A 23,302-nucleotide genomic window follows, 5' to 3' on the forward strand; every position below is an offset into this window, starting at 1 on the left:
AAATTTCATTTATTGCAATATGTTCTATTTTCCAGTCAGATCTGTGTATTTAATGAGCTAATTTATGATAAGCTAGATAAAAATGAAGGTAAACCATTTCTTGGAGAGACCACTGGTTGTTAAATAGGGTTAGTCAGATCTGTGTATTTAATGAGCCAATTTATGATAAGATAGATAAAAATGAAGGTAAACCATATCTTGGAGAGACCACTGGTTGTTAAACAGAGTTAAACTCTGTTGCTGGAAGTTAAGTTATGGGCTTGGATTCATTGCAAAAAGTAATTATGTCATGGCATCTTCAGCTACTGCACCATATTTTCTCAGTGATACTCAAATTATTTATTAAAATATTTTTGTAATTTATGTGTAAGCATTGTGAGTGAAATATAATAAGGATGGCTATATGCATCCGTTGAGCATTCTCTTACAATTCCTTTTTCAGGACTCCTTTATTATTGACAATGGTCAATATGGTATATGGGTTTGGATTGGAAAGAAAGCCTCACAGAAGGAGAGATCTGAAGCAATGGCAAATGCAAATGGATTTGTGACGAAGAAAGGATATCCTGTCACAACACCTGTGACCCGTGTTGTAGACGGTGGTGAACCAGTAGAATTTAAGATGTTATTTTCATCTTGGAAGGACAAGAATCAAACTACAGGAATTGGAAAAGCAGCTACAGGTGATTTTGTAGCTTGTTTTAGTACAATCTGAATATTTTAAAGTGGCTATATAAATTGACTGTAGTTAAATTATGACTTGGTGAACAGAAAAGATCAGTTAATTATTTCTTTTTCTGTTAATTTCATTACTGAATTGCATTAGGTAAGGTGTGTTTCATCCAAAAGTACTTTGTCTGTGACAGTATTCATTTACCACAAACAAACTACAATTTTAATGCTAATGAAAGTTATGGAGTTCCAAAAACTTAGGTGTCACAGAGTGAATATTAATTTGTAAGAATGTTAGGTACTCCATTTGCATGGTCATGTTATTGAGTTCACTTAGCATTGGTTAGATGACATAATCTAATAGAGAGCTGTATTAACTGAAAATGAGTTTGTTTCATACCACATAATATTTGATGGTTATAATTAAATTTTCTCTATTTAACATGTTATAACATAGAAACTAATTATTGTATGAGTACAAAACTTAGTAGCATTAATGTCAAGGATATGTGGAAGAGAAATAATGCAGAATCAGTTCAGTTGAAACACTTTTAATGTGCTGCTACAGTACATCAATACAGCGCCCATCAGTGACCAGAAGAGAGTGAAAGTGTAGGATTGCATTCTGCAGAGAAGAACAAAGCATATCCACAGGTATGATGGCTACCTCTCTTGATATGCTGCACTGCACTCCAGATCAGCACATGTGTGAATGTTCCAATGCTAAACCCTGTCCTTCAGGTAGCCCCATAACCAGAAATGACAGGGAGAGAGATCAGATGATCATGCTGCCCAAGCATTTCGAAACAAGTGGCTGATAATTTGATCATTTCCAAATGTGTTTCGGAGAAGAAGGTGAACTTCACAAGCGATGTGTAGTGGTGCCCCACTTTGCATGAAAACTGTTGAGTTCAATGCGTCTCTTTCCTGTAGGACAGGTATGACATGCTGGCGAAGCACATTTTAGTAACACTTTGGTCCTTAAGCACCAACTTGTCCAAAAAAGAATAGGTCAGTAATGAATGTAGCCATGAAGCCACACCATACTATGACACATTCACCATACAGAGGAACTTCATGCACAGTGACTGGAGGTGAAGATCACTCCACTCAGAAATTCTGTGTGTTCATCTCACCTGCCAGAGAAAAATGAACTTCGTCTATCCATAGGATGGTCCAGGGCCATCCCTCACAACTTCAATCTTCGTGAGAAAGTGGAGAGCAATGTCAACACATCGTTGTGCATCCTGTGGTGAAAGCTGCTGTATGATATGGGTCTTGTACAGATACTATTTAACAATAGTTGAAAACACCTTCCATGCAGTGGACTACAGGATGTTCAACTATCATGACACAGCATGCACACTGCCTGACAATCGGCAATTGCACACAGCATTGTCTGCCATAGCAATAGCGATTTCATCAACCACCTGTTGTGCAATCAGTTGTCAGCCTCTTCCCAGAGTGACACCCAATTCTCCAGTTGATTTGAACTTCTTCATCATGCTCTACGCAGTAGGTGGAGAAAGAGAACCCTTCCATAATCATTTCAGCCAGCAATATTCTCAAAGTGCAACTACACCATTACTGTTGTTTTAGAAATAGACCTTCACCAATAATGCCCTGCTCCTTTTGTCCAAGCTCATGTTGATGCGTAAACAAGTGCACCGTGACTGGTCAGGTGTGTGAGAGTATGAATCATGATGACTGATCATGGCACCTGGTGTCCATAGTTGGAACTAGATGGTGGCACTGTAACACAAGGAAATCATGCACCTCATGCTCTGGACATTAATGCTACCAAGTTTGTACTTGTATGGTAATTAGTTTCCATGTTATAACATGTCAAATGGGGAAAGTTTAATTATAGCCAGCTGGTATATTAGCTGTAAACCAATCACTAATGGTACTTCCAAAACTGACAGTGATTCACTAAAAATGTTGATGTACTGCCCAGAGGTGCCCATTTTACTTTAACAGTAGCATTGGAGGACAATTCTTTGTAAATGCTACCCACTTGTTCTGCAGAACATCAGATTGTAAGACAGTCATCAGCCAGATGCAGAGAAACAGATGCCTTTAAACAGTATGTCGACAAGTGGACACGAAAGTTTCAGTGATTACAATGTTGTTATTGTTGTTGTTGTTGTTGTTGTCATTGCTGCTGCTGCTGCTGCTGTTGTTTTAAGAAAGTTAATGACTTATTATTTTATTTTGGTTGAAATAAATTTTTCAGTGAACCACATTGCAGTTACTGTTCATACAAAACTTGATGCATCAACACTTCATGAGAAACCACAACTGGCTGCAAAATCTCAGCTAGTTGATGATGGTTCTGGAACAAAAGAAGTATGGAGAGTGAATAATTTTGAACTTGATAAACTGCCACAGGATCGGCATGGGTTGTTCTTTGAAGGAGATTCTTATGTCATTCATTATAAATACAATGTGGGCAGTCAAGAAAATCACATCATTTATTATTGGCTGGTTAGTATACATGTGTCTTAAATTTGTCTTGCTTGGAGTTTCTGTCTTTCCTAAATGTAGTAGAGTTCTCTTGAGCAAGATTCTGGGTGACCTCCATAAATCTTCTGTCTATTTCATCTTATTTTCTACTATAGGAAAATACATATGACTAAAAAAAACTAAATAGTTTCCATAAAACATACAACAATTTCTGTTTTGATCCAACTGCTATTTCTTATTCAGTCATTATAATACTGTATGCTTCAAAATTGATTATTATGTTCTGATTTTTATATTGTATACAAGAAATGTTGTTGTTATTGGTAGTATGTCAGAAAAAATGTTTTAACTTCATAGAAGAAGGTATTCCTCAGCTAATTTAGAGTGAATAATTGACATGATAACTACCAATACAATGAAATTGGATTTTCTCATGTTGAAAAATGAGAAGGAGTGATCTGTTCTACTTGGCAAAAAACTTCCTATAGCCAAAATTGCATTTTTTTTACTGTCATCTTCAAAAATTTTTGTTACTAAATGTGGTAATTGTGTGTTGGAGCCTCATACTAAGTTGTCACATTAGCAGATAAAATGTAGCACTTTATACATTTACAATCAAAAAGCAACTTGTGCACATGGCCATGTCCATATATGTTGTGCTCACAGATGATTGTTAAGTCTTAAAAATCACAATACCATTACACAGTAAAATGTACATTAGCACATCTGTTTATGTTAGCTTGACATGTTCCATTCATTGATGATAAGGATCATCAATGTGATTTTTAAGACTTAACAATCATCTGTGAGCACTACATATATGGATATGGCTGTGAACACAAGGTTCTTTTTGATTGCAAATATTTCATTGCTCATAAACCTTCGCATTATGTGCTACGTTTTATCCACTAACATAAAAATGTGGCAAGAGGTTCCATCTCACAATGAATATGTTTTGTAAGTAAAATTCAAACTTATGTACAAAGATGATGAGGATTAGCTATTAACATGTTGAGATAGTTTAATCTTAAGAATACAGCTCAGTTAAATTTAACAGATACAGCAGTCCTTGCACTGCTGTATCTGTTAAATCCATAGGAATTCATAGATGTGGCAGAAAAATGAAAAAGATGTATCTGTATAGGTCCCATAGCTATGGAAGAACTGTCACAGTTGTTTGAGGAAATGAACTGTTTCTCTCAGTTCATACCAGAATCCAATCATGGTCCTCTCCCACATCCTCTCACCTAACAACCCATTGGCCACCTTCCAGGAATTTCTTACCTCCAACTTGTCCTCACCATACTTTCCCAGGTCCCTTTCTCAGAACAACAACCTTTCAGCAGATGAAAGAATAGCCATACACAACCTCAGAACAAATCCTGACCCAATCATCCTACCTGCAGACAAAGGTTCCAGCACTGTTGTTATGAATCACAGTAACTACATGACGGAAGGCATCTGCCATTTATCTGACTCCTCCACTCATAAACTTTGCCAAAGTGATCCTGGCCCAGAAGTCCACCACAACCTTCATTACCTGCTTAAAGCCTTAGGCCCTTTCCAGAACCTCTCCCCTGAATTATTTCCCTCCTCACTCCTGTGACACCCTGCACATCCTTCTTCTACATGCTACCGAAAATCCACAAACCGAATAATCCTAGATGCCCCATTGTAGCTGGCTATTATGCCCCCACCAAAAGAATTGCCTATAATCTAGCCTCCCATGTCAAAGATAGCAACCATTTCCTTAACCATCTCTCCACCATCTCCACCCATTTATCTCCTAGATCCCTACCTATTGCTTTTGATGCCACCTCTGACATCTGCAACATCTGACATGACCATGGTGTTACCACTATTGAACACTACCTTTCCCAACATCCTTCAGATTCCAAACCCAACACCTCATTGCTCATACACCTTACTAACTTTATCCTAACCCATAATTAATTCTTCTTTAAAGGGAAGATATACAAACATACCCACAGCATAGCTATGGGCTCCTGCATAGCACCCTCCTATGCCAGACCTTCTTAGGCTTCCAAAATGCCAAACCCCTGGTCTGTTAAAGTTCATTGATAATGTCTTCATGATCTGAACTCAGGGCCAAGACATCCTATCTTCATTCCTTCGCAACCTCAACACCTTCTCTCCCATCCGTTTCACCTGATCATCCTCAACCCAGCATGCCACCTTCCTAGACATTGACCTCCTGCTCTCTGATTGCTCCATCCAGTCCTCTGTCTACACTAAACTCAACAACCACCAACAGCACCTGCATTTCAGTAGTGCCATCCCTTTCACACCAAAAAATCCTTCCTATGCATCCTGGCCACCCATTGATGGTGTATCTGCAATGACGAGAACTCTGTTGATGACTGTGCTGAAGGTCTCACCAAGACTGTCGTAGGCAGGCACCATGCCACAGATCTAGGCTGAAAACAGGTCTCCCATGCCATTTTCCTCTTATGCCCCCAATTCTCCCACCATCCCATGAACCAGCCACAAAGGAGTGTCCCTTTGTCACCCAGCAATACCCCAAACTGGAACAACTGATCCACATCTTTCACAATCACTTTTATTACCTATCATCATGCTCTGAAACAAGGGACACCCTACTTGAGAGCCTTCCCATCTCTCCTGAAGTGATGTTCCAACACCCATCCAACGTGAGTGTGCTGAAGGTCTCACCAAAACTGTCGTAGACAGACACCATGCCACAGATCTAGGCCGAAAACAGGTCTCCCATTCCATTTTCCTCTTATGCCCCCAATTCTCCCACTATCCCATGAACCACCCACAAAGGAATGTCCCTTTGTCACCCAGCAATACCCCAAACTGGAACAACTGAACCACATCCTTCACAAGCACTTTTATTACCTATCATCATGCTCTGAAATATGGGACACCCTACTTGAGAGTCTGCCCACCTCTCCTGAAGTGTTGTTCCATCACCCATCCAACCTCCAAAACATCCTAGTCCATCCCTATGCCACTGTCAGTCCCAACCTCTTGCCATAAGGATCATTTCCTTGTGGAAGACCCAGGTGCAAGATCTGTCCAATCCACCCACCATCACTTCCAGTTCTGTCACAAGTTTAACCTAACCCATCAGAGGCTGGGCCAACTTCAAAGCAGCCATGTCATATAACCGCTCTGCTGCAATCATTTCACAGCTTTTTATATTGACATGACTGCCAACCAGCTGTCCACTAGAAAGAACAGCCACCACCAAACTGTAGCAAAGTAGATCACCTGGTGGCACAACATGCAGTTGAACATAACATGGTTGAGTTCAATGGCTACTGCACTACCTGAGCCATCTGTGCCTTCCCCTCTGCCACCAGCTTTTTTGAGCTGCACAGATGTGAATTATCCTTAAAACAAATTCTCCACTCCTGTAATGATCCCAGTCTCAACCCATGGTAACATGGTGTACCTACACCCTCCACCTGACAGTTTCCTCCCACTCTGTCCTATCAGCTCCTCCCCAATCTTGTCTGCCACTCTCTCTGTTTGCTCCTCTCTGCCAGTGCATCTGCTCATCTTCCCCCACTCCTCTCCTTTTTCACACCATTTTCCTCATCTCGATGTGCCACAACGTTGCGATACTGTGCCTGTGCCTTTTTCCTGCGCACTCTGACAGACTGTGCTCCTCTCTCCCCCATCTGTAGACTGCTATCCCTTCCCTTCCCCACCCACTCCAGGTTTCTGCTTCCATTCCATGTAAAAGTTATATTCTGGTCTGAGCTGCCAGAGCTGGCAGTCATGTGTGGTGAGATGTGCTTGCTTGAGTGAACAAATGGTGTGCATTTCTCTTTCTTGTTCTGATGAAAGCTGTGGCCACTCTTTTAATTGTGCCATTCTGCAACTTAACATGTTGTCTTTATGATGAGTAACAATCTATCTTTTCCTACATTGTTGATACTCCAACCTGGAGTCTCCATTGTTTAATACAGTAGTAATCTGTATGTCATCTTCAGTTCAGAGATACAAAGGGAGAGATGGAATGATATGTTATGCTGGATTAGAAGAAGAAAAAGAGAAAATGGCAGGTGGAAAGAATAATGTTAGCAAAATATAACAAATAAAGAGAGTAAAAAGAGAAACAATGTTGCAATTATGTAGGCTAAGAGACAGAGGGGATGGACACCCTGCCCTGATTTTTCCAGAACCTCAACACCCCATTCACTTCACCTTGTCTTTCTCAGCCAAACAAGTCACCTTCCTTGATGTCAATGTCCATCTAAAGGATGGCCACCTCAGTTCCTCAATCCATATCAAACCTACCAATGACCAATAATAATTCCACCGTTCACTGCCTCCTTTGCTTTAGTTGTTACACAGCCAGTGCAGAAAGCTGATGCTGCTACACAAATTGAGGGTTGCCAGTATCAGGACTAGCAACTGTGTTTGTCAGTGCACTTGTGCTGCTGCAGTTACTTCAAAGCCTGCCACTCCCTCCAAAACTTCAGAAAAATCTATGGGTGCTGACATTGTGAAGATCCCTGTCCCTTCAGTGGATCAGTCTGGTATGCCACCCAGTGCTGCCATAACCACAGCTGTGGTTGTGGCTGCAAAGACTACCCAGGGAAAAGATTGAAGGCAAAACATCCACCACAGATGGAGTCAGGAAGCAAACAGAATGACGATGTCAACATCATCTTCTCTGATATCTCACTAGACTCTTCTTTAGAGGTGATGGACCGTAATGTTGGACTGGGCAATCAATTTGCCCCAAGACTGAGCCTCCACCCATTGCAGGTTTCCCTCCACATCAGAAAGTCAGGATGAAAGTGCTACCCTCATGATACCTGTAGATGGCTCCTATCCTTCAGTGAAACATTAATGGGTTCAGGACACATGTGGAGGATCTGAAGCTCATATCATAGGAATGCACACTGTGCATGGATTTGCAGAAAACACATTTGAAAGCATCTGATTCCCCCATACTATGGGGCTATAAACTCTATTGCAAGGATGACCTGACTGGGAAAGAGCCAAGGGAGGAGTTGCTGTGTTTGTAAATAGCACGCACCACTTCTCTGCTCTCCCCCTGGATACCACTTATGTTGAAGGATTGCATTTTGCTCACTGTATTTACATCCGTCTAATGAAGTAGACCCTGAGGCTACAACATATCTTATGGAACAACTCCCCTGCCCATTTCTCCTCCTGGGAGACTTCAATGCTCATCATGTCTTGTGGGACTCAACCTCCACTTTCCCTCTGGGTCGAGTTTTGGAGAGCCTCATGACATCTCAGAGCTGTGCGTCCTAAACACTGGTACTCCCACTCATTTCTGTGCTGCCACTTGATCACTCTCAGCCATTCACCTCTCTTTCTGCTCCCAGCCCTTCAGTGGGAAGTCATTGATGACCATTATTCCAGTGACCACTTCCCACTATGCATTCATGAACGGGATGGTCCATTACCTGAAGAGAAGCCACCAAAATGTATGGTCAGCAGGGCTAACTGGATGTCATTCAGCCAGCTGGCTGTATTTGAACACAATGACAGTGTCCAGGAATGGGTGGATCGCATTACGCAAGTGATCCATCATGCTACTGACCTATCCATCCCAAAGTCCTCAGGTCATCTTAGGAGGTGACCTGTACCTTGCTGGACAGATGAGTGTCATTCAGCAATCTGGAAGAGGCATGCAGCACTTCAACAGTTTAAATGCTGTCCGACAGCTGACAAAATCAGGATCTTTTGAGTCACAAGGATCAAGGCTCAGCGTGTCATTAAGGAGAGCAAGGAAATGTCATCACCAGCGTCCCTGGACTGCATCAACTGTTCCAATTCTTCTGCAAAAGCATAGGAAACCATTTGGAGGATTTTTGGCAGACACAGTCATTTACCAATAGCAGCAGTGCTGAAGCAGGTGTGTCTCCAAACAACACCAAGAGACATCACTCAGACACTGACCAAGCACTCTGCAAAAACTACCTCCAATGTAAGCCAAGATCTGGCATTTTGTCACTACTGTGCAATAATAGTGAGGGGCAAGTTGGACTTCAGATCCAACAGTTTTGAGGCCTACAACTCCCCTTTCTCCATGTGGTAGCTGGAATTGGCGCTGTCTTAAATTCATAACATAGCACCCAGTCACAACCAATTCTTGTATTAAATGCTTCAACATTTTCCAGTGTTGTCTACAGAAATCATCCACAAATGTTTTACTCTCATATTACAAGCAAGCAACTTTCCCAAATCATGGATGGAGGCATTTCTGATACCTCTTCTCAAACAAGGAAAGAACTGTGCACATTCCAGTAGTTACAGGAGTGTTGAGTTAATGAGTTGTGATAGAAAGACTGCTTAACGGTTGTTTGATCTGATTGTCAGAGACCAGGCAACGCTGTAGTCACTCTCATTGTGGATTCTGGAGGTTTCAGTCCATTGTTGATAACCTGACCCTTCTAGAGGCAGCTATTCACCAGTCTTTCCTATGTAAACATCACTGTATTGGCATCTTCTTTGATATCAGTAAGGCATATGACACTACTAGGGGACACAGTGTGTTTGCGCAACTGCATCAATGGGGATTTCATGACCACCTCTCCATCTTCATAAGGTGTTTTGTGTCTCGGCATTTTTTAATACCCATGCTGTCTGACCACTCTGAGCAGGAGAATGGCATGTAAGTTCCTCTATTTTAGGTAACATTCAAACGAATGTGGTTAGGGTTTCAAAGTTCTGTGAACTGACCAACATTTTCCCAAGATTTTAGGGAGATGGTTTTAATATGTTAACAGGGTATCTAGCTCATCCATGTTTTTTGTAAGCATCAGACAGTCACATTTTAATGAGCCTTTCTTTTAGCACCTCTGTTGTTTTACTCAAGCTTTACTCTCCTGTATAGAACATTTTGGTATTTCTTCATTGTCTTAGAATATCCATTAATACACTCCTGGAAATTGAAATAAGAACACCGTGAATTCATTGTCCCAGGAAGGGGAAACTTTATTGACGCATTCCTGGGGTCAGATACATCACATGATCACACTGACAGAACCACAGGCACATAGACACAGGCAACAGAGCATGCACAATGTCGGCACTAGTACAGTGTATATCCACCTTTCGCAGCAATGCAGGCTGCTATTCTCCCATGGAGACGATCGTAGAGATGCTGGATGTAGTCCTGTGGAACGGCTTGCCAAGCCATTTCCACCTGGCGCCTCAGTTGGACCAGCGTTCGTGCTGGACGTGCAGACCGCGTGAGACGACGCTTCATCCAGTCCCAAACATGCTCAATGGGGGACAGATCCGGAGATCTTGCTGGCCAGGGTAGTTGACTTACACCTTCTAGAGCACGTTGGATGGCACGGGATACATGCAGACGTGCATTGTCCTGTTGGAACAGCAAGTTCCCTTGCCGGTCTAGGAATGGTAGAACGATGGGTTCGATGACAGTTTGGATGTACCGTGCACTATTCAGTGTCCCCTCGACGATCACCAGTGGTGTACGGCCAGTGTAGGAGATCGCTCCCCACACCATGATGCCGGGTGTTGGCCCTGTGTGCCTCGGTCGTATGCAGTCCTGATTGTGGCGCTCACCTGCACGGCGCCAAACACGCATACGACCATCATTGGCACCAAGGCAGAAGCGACTCTCATCGCTGAAGACGACATGTCTCCATTCGTCCCTCCATTCACGCCTGTCGCGACACCACTGGAGGCGGGCTGCACGATGTTGGGGCGTGAGCGGAAGACGGCCTAACAGTGTGCGGGACCGTAGCCCAGCTTCATGGAGACGGTTGCGAATGGTCCTCGCCGATACCCCAGGAGCAACAGTGTCCCTAATTTGCTGGGAAGTGGCGGTGCGGTCCCCTACGGCACTGCGTAGGATCCTACGGTCTTGGCGTGCATCCGTGCATCGCTGCGGTCCGGTCCCAGGTCGACGGGCACGTGCACCTTCCGCCGACCACTGGCGACAACATCGATGTACTGTGGAGACCTCACGCCCCACGTGTTGAGTAATTCGGCGGTACGTCCACCCAGCCTCTCGCATGCCCACTATACGCCCTCGCTCAAAGTCCGTCAACTGCACGTACGGTTCACGTCCATGCTGTCGCGGAATGCTACCAGTGTTAAAGACTGCGATGGAACTCCGTATGCCACGGCAAACTGGCTGACACTGACGGCGGCGGTGCACAAATGCTGCGCAGCTAGCGCCATTCGACGGCCAACACCGCGGTTCCTGGTGTGTCCGCTGTGCCGTGCGTGTGATCATTGCTTGTACAGCCCTCTCGCAGTGTCCGGAGCAAGTATGGTGGGTCTGACACACCGGTGTCAATGTGTTCTTTTTTCCATTTCCAGGAGTGTATTTTTCCCATTTCATCCACATTTGTTTCTTTTAATGTGTGTCAGGACTCTGATAACCTTGCTGTAGAGTGCCTGTAAGCTCCAAACAAACTCTCTCTCTCTCTCTCTCTCTCTCTCTCTCTCTCTCTCTCTCTCTCACACACACCCACACACCCACACACACACACACACACACACACACACACACACACACACACAGTAACTCCTGTAATATCATATGGTCAAATTTTGGGTGTTCTATGTATGTACAGTGTGCTGTACATATGTAACTGTGTGATTCTTAATGTTTTAATCCATACATTACAATGAGTGGTAGCAGTAAGAGAAAATTTGTGCCATTGAATGTGAAGCTGGAGTCTTTGGAAAGACTAGACAAAGGAGAAACACAAAAAAAAAAAAACTATGCTACAGAGTATGGGGTCAGTGAAGTGACAGTTGGTATAGAAACAGAGACAAAATTGAGAAATTTTCATCAAACAAGGGTTCTATTTCACCATCTGAATGGAAGTCAGTGAAGAAATATGGGTACGAAAAAATGAGTGAAGCTTTGTCTGTTTGGTTTACTCAGCAAAGACAAAAAGGAAATCCAATTTCAGGGCCTATTCTGCAAGAAAAAATGATGATTTTACTGCAAGTTCAGGGTGGTTGGATAGGTGGAAGAAGCAATACAGAATAAGGCAGCTTAAAGTTTTCGATAAAAAACTTACTGCAGATTCTCAAACTGTTACACAATTTTGTGAGAAATTAAGAAAAATTATACAAGAAGTAAATCTTACTCCTGATCAACTGTATAACTTGACGAAATATGTCTCAATTATAAAATGGTTCCATCTAAAACTCTAGCCTCAAAATAAGAAAAGGCTTCCCCAGGCTACAAAAAACATAAAGAGAGGTTAACAGTTCGTGCTGCATTGAACACAAGTGGAGACCATAAACTAAAGCTGCAGGTAATAGAGAAGTCTACTAAGCCTAGAGCTTTTAAAAATTATCACTACTTCTGCACTGCCTGTTACATATGTCCACCGAAAATCTGCTTCGACAGACAAAAATATTTCTAAGAAATGGTTTTTCAAAGAATTTGTTCCAGAGACCAAAAGATACCTAAAGAAAAAGTGCTTTCTTCCAAAGCAATCTTAACACTTGACAACGCTGGTTCACATCCTGATGAGTAAGAATTACAGTGTGACGGTATTTGTGCATTGTTGTTATCCTGAGTCGAATACAGACCATGGACCAAGAGATTTTACAATACTTCTACAAACAACAGAAGATCATGAAACCATCAATGAATTTCTAAAAAAAACATAGTTCACTGGATAACAAATTCACACTATGAAATAAAGTCACGGACACTAAAAAGTCTTGGAACCAGATTTTATGGAATGAAGTGAATACCTACAGTGCAAACGAAGATTAGCTACCATTGGCATAACTGATGAGAAAGCTTGCTGGATGTGAAAATGCAATGCGAGTGATGTTGCAGAATGGATGAACAGTGACAAACAGTTTGAACCAACCAATCTTGCAATTGTTGAAATGGTTAGTGAACCCACTCAAGACAGTCAAGACAAGGAATTACCTGAAGAAATTGTACCATTGATCTCTCAAACCAAGGATTTGGCAGTGCTCGATGTGGCACTGCATTATATCGAGCAGCAAGCGGAAGCTTCACCAACTGACAACATGCTTCTTAGAAGATGGCACAACATTGCTGCTAAAAAAACAAGGTTCTATTTTAAAACAAAGGACTATGGACAATTTCTTTAAAATTTAACTTATACTTTTGTAACTTGGAAAATCCATGAGGTAATGTAACAATATTATGAAAAGAAAGTTGCTACTCACCACATAGGGGAGATGCTGAGTTGCCGATAGGCACAAAAAAAGACAGTCACTAATAAAGATTTTGGCTAGTAAGGCCTTTGTCAAAAATAGGTGAAACACACACACACACACACACACACACACACACACACACACACTGACACAAATGCAACTCTCTCACACACATGACTGCAGTCTCTGGCAGATGAAGCCACACTGTGAGGAGCAGCACCAATGCATGATGAGAGTGGTGATGGGGATGGGGTTAAGGAGGAGGCTGGGGTGGGAAGGTGGAGGGATAATAGGGTAGGAGTGGCACACAGTGAAGTGCTACTGAGGAGCATGCAGGAATGAGGTGGAGAGAGGGTAGGTAGAGAGAGTAGGGGTGGATGAGGGTATTTTTTATATTTGATGGGTGGTGGAATTCCACTACAGGATGTATGGGAAGGATGGTGGGTAAGACATTCTTCATTTTAGGGCATGGTGAGAGGTGGTTGAAAGCCAGGCACAGAATGTGATTCAGTTGCTCCAATACTGGGTGGTACTGAGTCAGTAGTAACTTACTCTGCAACATATCGTCTGAACAGACCACTCTCTTTGAATTAACCTCCATTAGCTGAAAATGACCTAACAAGCTGACCACCAGCACCACTTTTGTGCGTCCTTGGTGTTAGAAATGTATCTTTTCTATTATTTTTCTTCTTTCACATAGATTCTTCTACTATTCTCTCTGTAATTATTACACTTCATTTGTATTATCCTTTCCACTTGCCACTTTCTCCCCTTCTTCTAATCCATCTTTACTTCTCATACTATGCCTCCCTGTTATCATCTCTAAACTGATGCTGGCACACTGCTGACTAACATGCTGTCAGTGACTTCTATATCTCTGACACATTTTTGTTCATTTTTACTTGCATTCTTCATTTAAAATATTGGATCAATCTTAGCTTAGCTTCTGAATGCCTTACCCCTCCTCTCCCTTCTTTTCCTGTTTGGTCTTCCCCAGCTAATTTCTCTTTCTTTTATGATGCAGAAACTTGACTTTACATGTGCTAACATTGTTATTGCCTTTTTTGTGAGTTCTAATCAGTCATACTGCAAGCTGTACCTTTCGAAGAAAATAGGTGCTGACATGCTCATCTTTCTCTTTGTGAATTTAACAGTATTGTGAAATGCCTTCCAATCAGTAAGTGTCATTAATAATATAATATGTGCATTTAAATTACTCAAGATATAAATGATCTACTGGAATGTTGTCATTACTCAGAACAGTAAAATTTTAATTTTCAGGGTCTACACTCACCTGCAGACGAACGTGGTACTGCTGCCTTGAAGACTGTTGAGATGGACACTGCTTTAGGAGGTATAGCTGTACAAGTACGTGTTGTCCAAGGCAAGGAGCCACCACACTTCCTCACCATCTTCAAAGGCCGAATGCTCATTATGGGTGGAGGCCATATATCATCATTTGAAAAAGGTGTGTTTTTCTTTACAGTTATCTTTGTTTAGATTATGCTCTTGTGTTCATCTGCAAAGTGCCACCATGTGACTTGTCTCATATACCTGTTACCACAGGGTAGTGACGGTATTGTGTTTTTTGGGGTAGAAAGGAAGAATCTATTGATGGACAGGTAACTTCAGATACAGTTACTTTCAAAACATTACTGGCACTGGGGAAATGTATGTGTACATGTGACAGACTCTTAAGGCACAAGAAGAAAGTATAACTTGCCAATAATGCTTTCTATTGACTGCACAAACTTACAAATTCTCTATTACATCTTAAATATTTTAATTGTGGTTTCATCAGTTGTATCAGAATACTTCGTTGGTGTATTGGTAGATCTTCCATCCAACCTGCTTTAGTCTTTCACTGTTCCTGAAACAGGAACTATGACAGTGTCAGCATTCCTTCTCAACATCTGTTAACATGTACCCATGCTTTACGCCATCCTCTGAATTTATTTCCTTAATGCAATATTGTGCTAGTCCTTTGAAAGATTTACAGTAAAGGTTCTTGTTGAATTTGTGTTGGAATTTTTATATATATATATATATATATATATATATATATATATATATATAATGGAAGGAAACATTCCACGTGGGAAAAATTATATGTAAAAAACAAAGATGAGGTGACTTACCGAACAAAAGCGCTGGCAGGTCGATAGACACACAAACAAACACAAACATACACACAAAATTCAAGCTTTCGCAACAAACTGTTGCCTCGTCAGGAAAGAGGGAAGGAGAGGGGAAGACGAAAGGAAGTGGGTTTTAAGGGAGAGGGTAAGGAGTCATTCCAATCCCGGGAGCGGAAAGACTTACCTTAGGGGGAAAAAAGGACAGGTATACACTCGCACACACGCACATATCCATCCACACATACAGACACAACTCTTTGTCTTTAAATATGTCTGCTTGTGTCTGTATGTGTGGATGGATATGTGCGTGTGTGCGAGTGTATACCTGTCCTTTTTTCCCCCTAAGGTAAGTCTTTCCGCTCCCGGGATTGGAATGACTCCTTACCCTCTCCCTTAAAACCCACTTCCTTTCATCTTCCCCTCTCCTTCCCTCTTTCCTGACGAGGCAACAGTTTGTTGCGAAAGCTTGAATTTTGTGTGTATGTTAGTGTTTGTTTGTGTGTCTATCGACCTGCCAGCGCTTTTGTTCGGTAAGTCACCTCATCTTTGTTTTTTACATATATATATGTTTCATTTGATTTAGGTGACAGTGCTGTGGGATTACATTAGAAAAGAAGAGCCCCTCTACTTCAAAATCCTATTCACTGTATACGAGACTTAGGCTTATTTGCATTATAATTTCTAGCAATTTATGATTTGATTTGATTTGATTTGATTTATTATTGGTCCTGTAGATCATACAATTTGTACAGCAAAGTACATCATGATATAAGACAAGTCAATTTGAAAAATTATGTTAAGATGGTATATGACGAGAGATGACAGTGGTGGTACATAACTCACTTAGCAGAATACATACAGGATATATAGACAAAATATAAAAAAGGTGGTGTGTGATGAGAGATGACAGTGGTGCATACTGCACATAGCAGAATATATATAAGAGATACAGACAGAATATGAGTAACAAACAATAATTAAATTATCTTACTAAGTAGAAATATCTACAAGTGAATATACAGCTTATTAGAAGTAATTAAAATATTGTGGTACGTAGTTCACATAGCAGAATACGTATATGAGATACAGAGTATGAGTAACAAACAATAATTAAATTATCTTACTAAGTAGAAATATCTACAAGTGAATATACAGCTTATTACAAGTAATTAAAATATTGTGGTACATAGTTCACATAGCAGAATACATAGGCCTATATGAGATACAGACAGAATATAGATAAGATACAATAATTAAATTATCTTACTAAGTAGAAACATCTACAACTGAATAAACAGCTTATTGCAAGTAATTAAAATTTTGTTTCAAGAAATTCATGTACAGAACAGAAACAGTGCTTTAGTAGCAATTCTTTTAATTTAGTTCTCATTCTTTTTGGGTTTTTGCTTGTTTTTATGTCTGTTGGGAGGTGGTAGTATATTTTAATGCCCATACATTTAACCCCATTCGCATATAATTTTGTGTTGTGGGCTATACTTTGTAACTGTGTTTTCTTTCTGGTGTCATGTGTGTGGCAGTCTGCATTTCTGTCCAGGGCGTCCAAGTGCTGAACTGTAAAACAAGCTAGTTCCAATATATAGAGACATGGCAGTGGCAGGAGTTTTAGCTGTTGAAATAGTGGTTTACAGTGTTCAGTTCTTTTTTTACATTTCATTATTCTTACTACTTGTTTTTGTAACTTGAAAATTGTGAGAGAATCAGAGCTCTTTCCCCAGAAGATTAGGCCATAGCTCAAGACAGACTCAAACAGGGCATGGTACACCAGCTTCAAGGTATCTACACTGGCTGTGTCTTTTAATGATCATAATAGATAGCAGGTTTTACTAAGCTTTTGTGACAATGCCTCAATATGTGGTTTCCAATTTAGTGTGTTACTGATGGTAAGTCTAAGAAATTTGGTGTCCTGCCTGTACGTAATGTCATCTTTGTCGATAACTATAACTGCATTGAAGGGGGTTAGATTTTGTCTAGTATGGAAGTTCATACTTACAGTTTTTTGAGTATTTATGAGTAGTCTATTTGCTTCAAACCACGATTGTAAATGACAAGTAGTTTCATTAACTGCATCTTGCAAAGTGTCACCTCTAATGGTTATCAGGATATTTGTGTCATCTGCATACAGAAAGGAGATGGCATTCATTGTGTGTTCTGGGAGATCATTTATGAACAATATGAAAAGAACAGGGCCAACGACAGATCCCTGAGGGACGCCATTTCTTGTATGTAGTATATCTGACCTGCAGTGCCTGAATGTCTCTGATTTTCTTATTTCTACATATTGCTTTCTTTGACTAAGGTAGCTATGGAATCAATTGTGGGTTACACCTCTAATCCCATACTTATGGAGTTTCATAAGCAGCAGCTTGTGGTCGACCATGTCAAAGGCCATGGACTGATCAAGAAATATACCGACAGTAGGTTGTTTATGGTCAACAAAACTTGAGCACTTTTCTAGAAATGCATACAGAGCATGTGTGGTGGACCTATTTTTCCGAAATCCATATTGGGAAGATGTGATTATGTTGTTAGAATTTGAACACATTTCTAATCTAGGTAACATACAGTATTCAAATATTTTTGAGAAGGCAGATAGTATAGCAATTGGCCTATAGTTTGTCATGTCCGTTTTCTCTCCCTTCTTGTAGAGAGGTATAATTTTAGCAAGTTTTAGCTGGTTTGGAAATGTTCCCTCTAGAAATGAGGTAGTTATGATATTTGACAGGGGTCCACTGATGTAATTTGAACACTTATGAAGTAAGAAGCGGGATATCAGATCATGCCCTGCAGAAAATAATGAATGATAGAGTTGCAGGCTTTCCTGTAACATCTAGTGTGATGAACGAAATTAAGTTCTAGCAGTTTGCACTTTGTAATGCCTTCTGCTATTGAAATAGGGTTTTGTTTAACCTCAACAGTGTATGGAACAGAGGCAAAAGCTTTATTTTCATGAACTTCATGTTACGTTTTATTGTCAAATCCAGCAGTACACCTATCCACACAGTTTGCAATACACCTATCCAGAAGGTTTGAAATGTGTCATCCCTGTAACCACATAATGTAATTTGTGCTGTACAATGGAATAGTCACACATTTCTGTTTTTATTCTTTACAGAACTTAAGAACATTGCATATGAGTTTCCTAATCTGAGCTTTATTAGTTGCAATGATTTCTTCAGAGCTCTCTCTAGTGTACTAGCTGAACAGAAAATTGTTATAGTATTTTCAAACAATGGAAACTCTAGGTCTAATATTTTACAATATGAGGTCTGTTAAAAAAGTTCCAGAACATTCATAATTTTGCACCAATTGTGTGTTGAAGCAAAATTCAGTTGGTGTACCTGCATATGCGTGTATTTAATGTGTAACTGCTGGAAGTTTTAGTGTTGTACATCTGTTAGATGCTGTTCAGTGCTGTATTGAGTAGAACACTATAATGCACAGTTTAAGAATTTTAAGATGAAAGAGTTAGAGGAGTAATGCACCTGCACAAAATTTTGTGTGTAATTCAAGAAAACCTTTACAGAGACACACCAAATGATATAGGAAGTCTACAGCGATGAGTGCTTAAGCTATACTCAGTGTTATGTATGGTTCACACAGTTTAAAAATGGCCGGACAGAAGTTAAAGAACACCTTTGTTCAGGACGCCTTTCAGCGTCTACTGATGACACTCATGTCAGAAACGTCAACGAAATTGTGTGCGCCAATCAAAAGACTGATTGGGAGATTGCAGAAGACTGTAACATTTCAGTTGGATCATGTCATAATATCCTGACATGGCATCTAGGAATGCATCATGTTGCTGCCAAGTCCATACCACGACTCATGAGTCAAGACCAGAAAGGCCTTTGCCTCACAATCCGTGAAGAGCTTTTGGATTGTGCAAATGAGAATGAGATGTTCCTTAAGAGAATCATAACTGGTAATGAGATGTGGGTCTATAGTTATGATGTTGAAACCAAGGTTCAACTTCACAATGAGTCAGGAAAGGTTCTCAAAGACCAAAAATAGCTTGTCAGGTCACATCAAATGTCAAACCCTTGCTCATAGTTTTCTTTGACTTTGAAGGATTAGTTCATCATCATTCATGCCACAGGGACAGACTGTTAATCAATGATACTATCAGGACAATGTTGAGATGTTTGCAAGAAAATGTGAGAAGGAAACAGCCTGAAATGTGGTGACACAATTCATGGCTCTTTCATCATGATAATGCACCCACACATTCATCCCTACTGGTGCCTAACTGTTGGGCAAGAAACGAAATTGCTGTCCTGCCACATCCTCCATACCTGGCCCCTGTGGACTTCTTTCATTTCCAAAGTGGAAAAACCTCATTGAAACAATGAAGATTTGCAACAATAGATGAGATATAAGAAAATTCATAAATGAGACTTCACATGATCTAGCGAGAGGTGTATCAAGACTGCCCCCAGAAGAGGAAATGGCATTGGGAGTGGTATGTCAATTGTGGAGGAGAGTATTTTAAAGGAGACCATGCATGATAAGTAAAAGGTAGCTGTAGAAAAACTTTGTGGAACAAGCTTCACAATTTTTTGAACAAACCTCGTACACGAAAAAATTGCACTACTCAAATACTCAATGTGCATATCAATCGCAAGAAGGTTTCAGATTCCCAGTCTCCTCAGCTTTTAACTCTTCTTGAAGTAAGAGGCAGTATTTGCAATAATATTTCAGACAAGCATCACTTACTTTTTTTTATACAAAAAACTTTTATGCAATTCATTGGTTGCAGAAATTAGAAGCATAGTTTATATACATATTACAAATTTATAGCTTTCATTCTGTAAATTAAAGTTTCATATCTGCGAAATATCAAAGTGAATGTTTCACCATTTTGTATATTTCAAAGAAATACAGAGTGACTGCAAATTATGGAATTCTGTCATAAGGTTATATATTCAACACCCCGAACACAGTTATGTAATGTTACTTTTGGCTCAAAGAAAGAAGCTCAATAATTTTGTGTGAATCTTAAGTGCACTTAATGTCAGACTAGTGACTTTTTTTTCACAAATAACAATAATCGTAATCATAGTTATTTCAATTTATGACAAACTTCCGCTAACAAATTGCCAAACTGGATGTCATTATTGGAGCTGTTAAGGAGCTGATCATCTGCAGGAGGATGAGGAGAACAATTGTGAAGTAGGGGAATAGATTGTTGAGAAGGTATGCACAGTAAGGGACAATGGAAATATGAAAAAAAATGAGTTTTGTTTTTAGAGAGTTCATTGTTGCTCTTGAGACACAGTTGCTATGCACCCTAAAACTTGCATTCCCACTTTAATTGAGTCAGTTATGGGTTCTTGATGAAATATTGTAAAATCTAAATGAAACACCTTTTTACCCAGGCAGCAGCGGCCAGCCAAGGCTCACGTAGCAGCAGAGGAAAAAACTGATTTTGTGACTTTTACGAGTTCCTAACCAGGAGCGACTTTTATAATAACATCTGTGTGCTTTAATAGTTTAGTTTCTTGAGTTTCTATGTGTTAATTTAATATCTAACAGCCACAGTTCTCACGTTTTTGTTTGCATTGGAAAGTAAACCAATTTTGTGACACATTACAAGTTCCTAATCAGGGGCAAATTATTTAGTTTTTCCTGAGTGCTTCAGTAGTTAGGTTTTTGAATCTCTGTGTATTAATCTAATTTATTATACACAGCTCCTGTGTTTTCATTAGTGTCTACAGTAGAGTTCCGCAGCACGTGCTGATAGTCCATTTATTGGCATAGTTTAGTTTTCCACAGTGTTTAGTATGGACAGGGACTGCGATTGTTGTGTGCAGATGCAAGCCGAGTTGGTGACACTTTGCTCTCACCTCCAGGCTATGATGGCTTTAGTTACACAGCTTGAGGCTGCAGTGGATGGGCACCACTGTTGTGGGCTGTCCATGGGGATCCAATGGACATCCAGCACGTCCAAGTCCTCCTATCAGTCCTGACTGGTGGCCAGCCCAGTTACTGCTAGCACTGAGGTCGACCCCTCACCTGTGGTCGAGTGGGAGATGGCCCCGGGGCATAGCTGGTGGCGAAAGATTTCCCAGGTGGTCTCACATAAGGCCTCCCTTGTTTGTCTGACAAACAGGTTCCAGGTGCTGTCTGTGGCTGACACTGTCACTGAGATAGATGCCATTGCCTGTTCTCTTTCACAGGAAACCTCTCAGCCTGCAAGATTCAGACAGTCACAGAGAGTGGGATTATTGATAGTTGGGACTCCAATGTTAGGAGCGTTATGGGGCCCCTTAGGGACATGGCTGCCAAGAAGAGAAAGAAAACCGATGTGCACTCAGTGTGCATACTGGGTGGAGTCATTCCAGATGTGGAACGGGTCCTCAAGGATGCCATGAAGAGCACAGAGTGCAGCCAACTGCAGGTGGTGGCTCACGTTGGTACCAATGATGTGTGTCACTTTGGATCAGAAGAGATTCTGGTTTCAAGTAGCTAACAGAAGTGGTAAAGGCTGCCAGTCATACTTCCAAGATGAAAGCAGAGCTGACCATTTGCAGCATAGTCAACAGGGCTGATTGTGGACCTCTGGTACAAACCTGAGTGGATGATCTGAATCAGAGGTTCAGATGGTTCTGTGACCAAATAGGCTACAGGTTCCTTCACTTGCACCAAAGGGTGGTTGGGTTTCGGGATCTGCTGAATAGATCAGGTGTCCACTATACACAGGAGGTGGCTACACAGGTAGCAGGGGCTATGTGGCATGGACTGGGCAGTTTTTTTTTAAGTTAGAGGATCTTTGGAAAATACAAGAAAGGCTTCAGTCACAAATGGTGCAGGCCAAACACAGGAAGAACATAGATACAGGAACCATTGGTATAACAGTTGTAACTTGTTGTAGCTGTATTGGGAAAGTATCAGAGCTCCAAGCGCTAATACAAAGCACTGATGCTCAAATCATTATAGGCACTAAAAGCTGGCTAAAACCAGAGATAAGCTCAGCTGAAATTTTTGTGAAGAACCTAACGGTGTTCGAAAAGGGTAGGCTAAACATGGTTAATGGTGGCATGTTTGTTGCTGTTAGAAGTAGTTTATCTTGTCGTGAAATTTAAGTAGATAGTTCCTGTGAGTTAGTATGGGCAGAAGTCACTGTTGGCAATTGGAATAAAATAATAACTGGATCCTTTTAGCAATCTCCCAATTCAGATGATACAGTTGCTGAAAGTTTCAAAGAAACCTTGAGTTTGATTTCAAACATGGACCTGACTCATACGATTATAGTTGGTGGTGACTTTAATGTATCCTTGATATGTTGGCAAAAATACATGTTTAATTCTGGAGGTACACATAAAACATCATCTGATATTGTACCAAATGCATTCCCTGAAAATTATTTTAATCAGTTAGTTTATGAGCCCATGTGAATAGTAAATGGTTGTGAAAACACAATTGACCTCTAGCAACAAATAATCCTAAGTTAATAATGAACATCAAAATGAATACAGGGATTAGTGAATACAGGGTTGTCATATCAAGAGTGAATATTGTAACCCCCAAATCCTACAAAAAGAAACAAAACATATACCCATTCAAAAAAGCAGATAAAAATTCGCTTGATGCCTTCCTGAGAGACAACCTCCACTCCTTCCAGATTAATAATATAAGTACAGACCAGATGGGCTTTAATTCAAAGAAATAGTATAGGCAGCAATTGAGAGATTCGTACCAAATAAATTAACAAACAATGGAGTTGATCCTCTTTGGCACACAAAACTCCTCCTTGGTACACAAAACAGGTCAGAACACTGTTGGAAAAAAAAAAAATGCCAAATTTAGAAAGATGCAAAATCCCTAAGACTGGC

The 23,302-nt window shown here is 40.7% G+C and overlaps 1 protein-coding gene across 4 annotated transcripts in view; it reads left to right on the forward strand.

Moving 5' to 3' along the window:
- LOC124798034 (villin-1) overlaps positions 1–23,302 on the forward strand; it is a 370,930-nt gene that overhangs the window by 313,967 nt on the left and 33,661 nt on the right. For all 4 annotated transcript variants that reach the window (XM_047261251.1, XM_047261254.1, XM_047261253.1 and 1 more), the window contains 3 exons: positions 443–683; positions 2,909–3,159; positions 14,593–14,779. In XM_047261251.1, the coding sequence (XP_047117207.1) occupies positions 443–683; positions 2,909–3,159; positions 14,593–14,779 (679 nt within the window). The remainder of the gene's footprint in view (positions 1–442; positions 684–2,908; positions 3,160–14,592; positions 14,780–23,302) is intronic.

This window comes from Schistocerca piceifrons, chromosome 5 (genome assembly GCF_021461385.2).
Source record: "Schistocerca piceifrons isolate TAMUIC-IGC-003096 chromosome 5, iqSchPice1.1, whole genome shotgun sequence".
Taxonomy (NCBI): Eukaryota; Metazoa; Arthropoda; class Insecta; order Orthoptera; family Acrididae; genus Schistocerca; species Schistocerca piceifrons.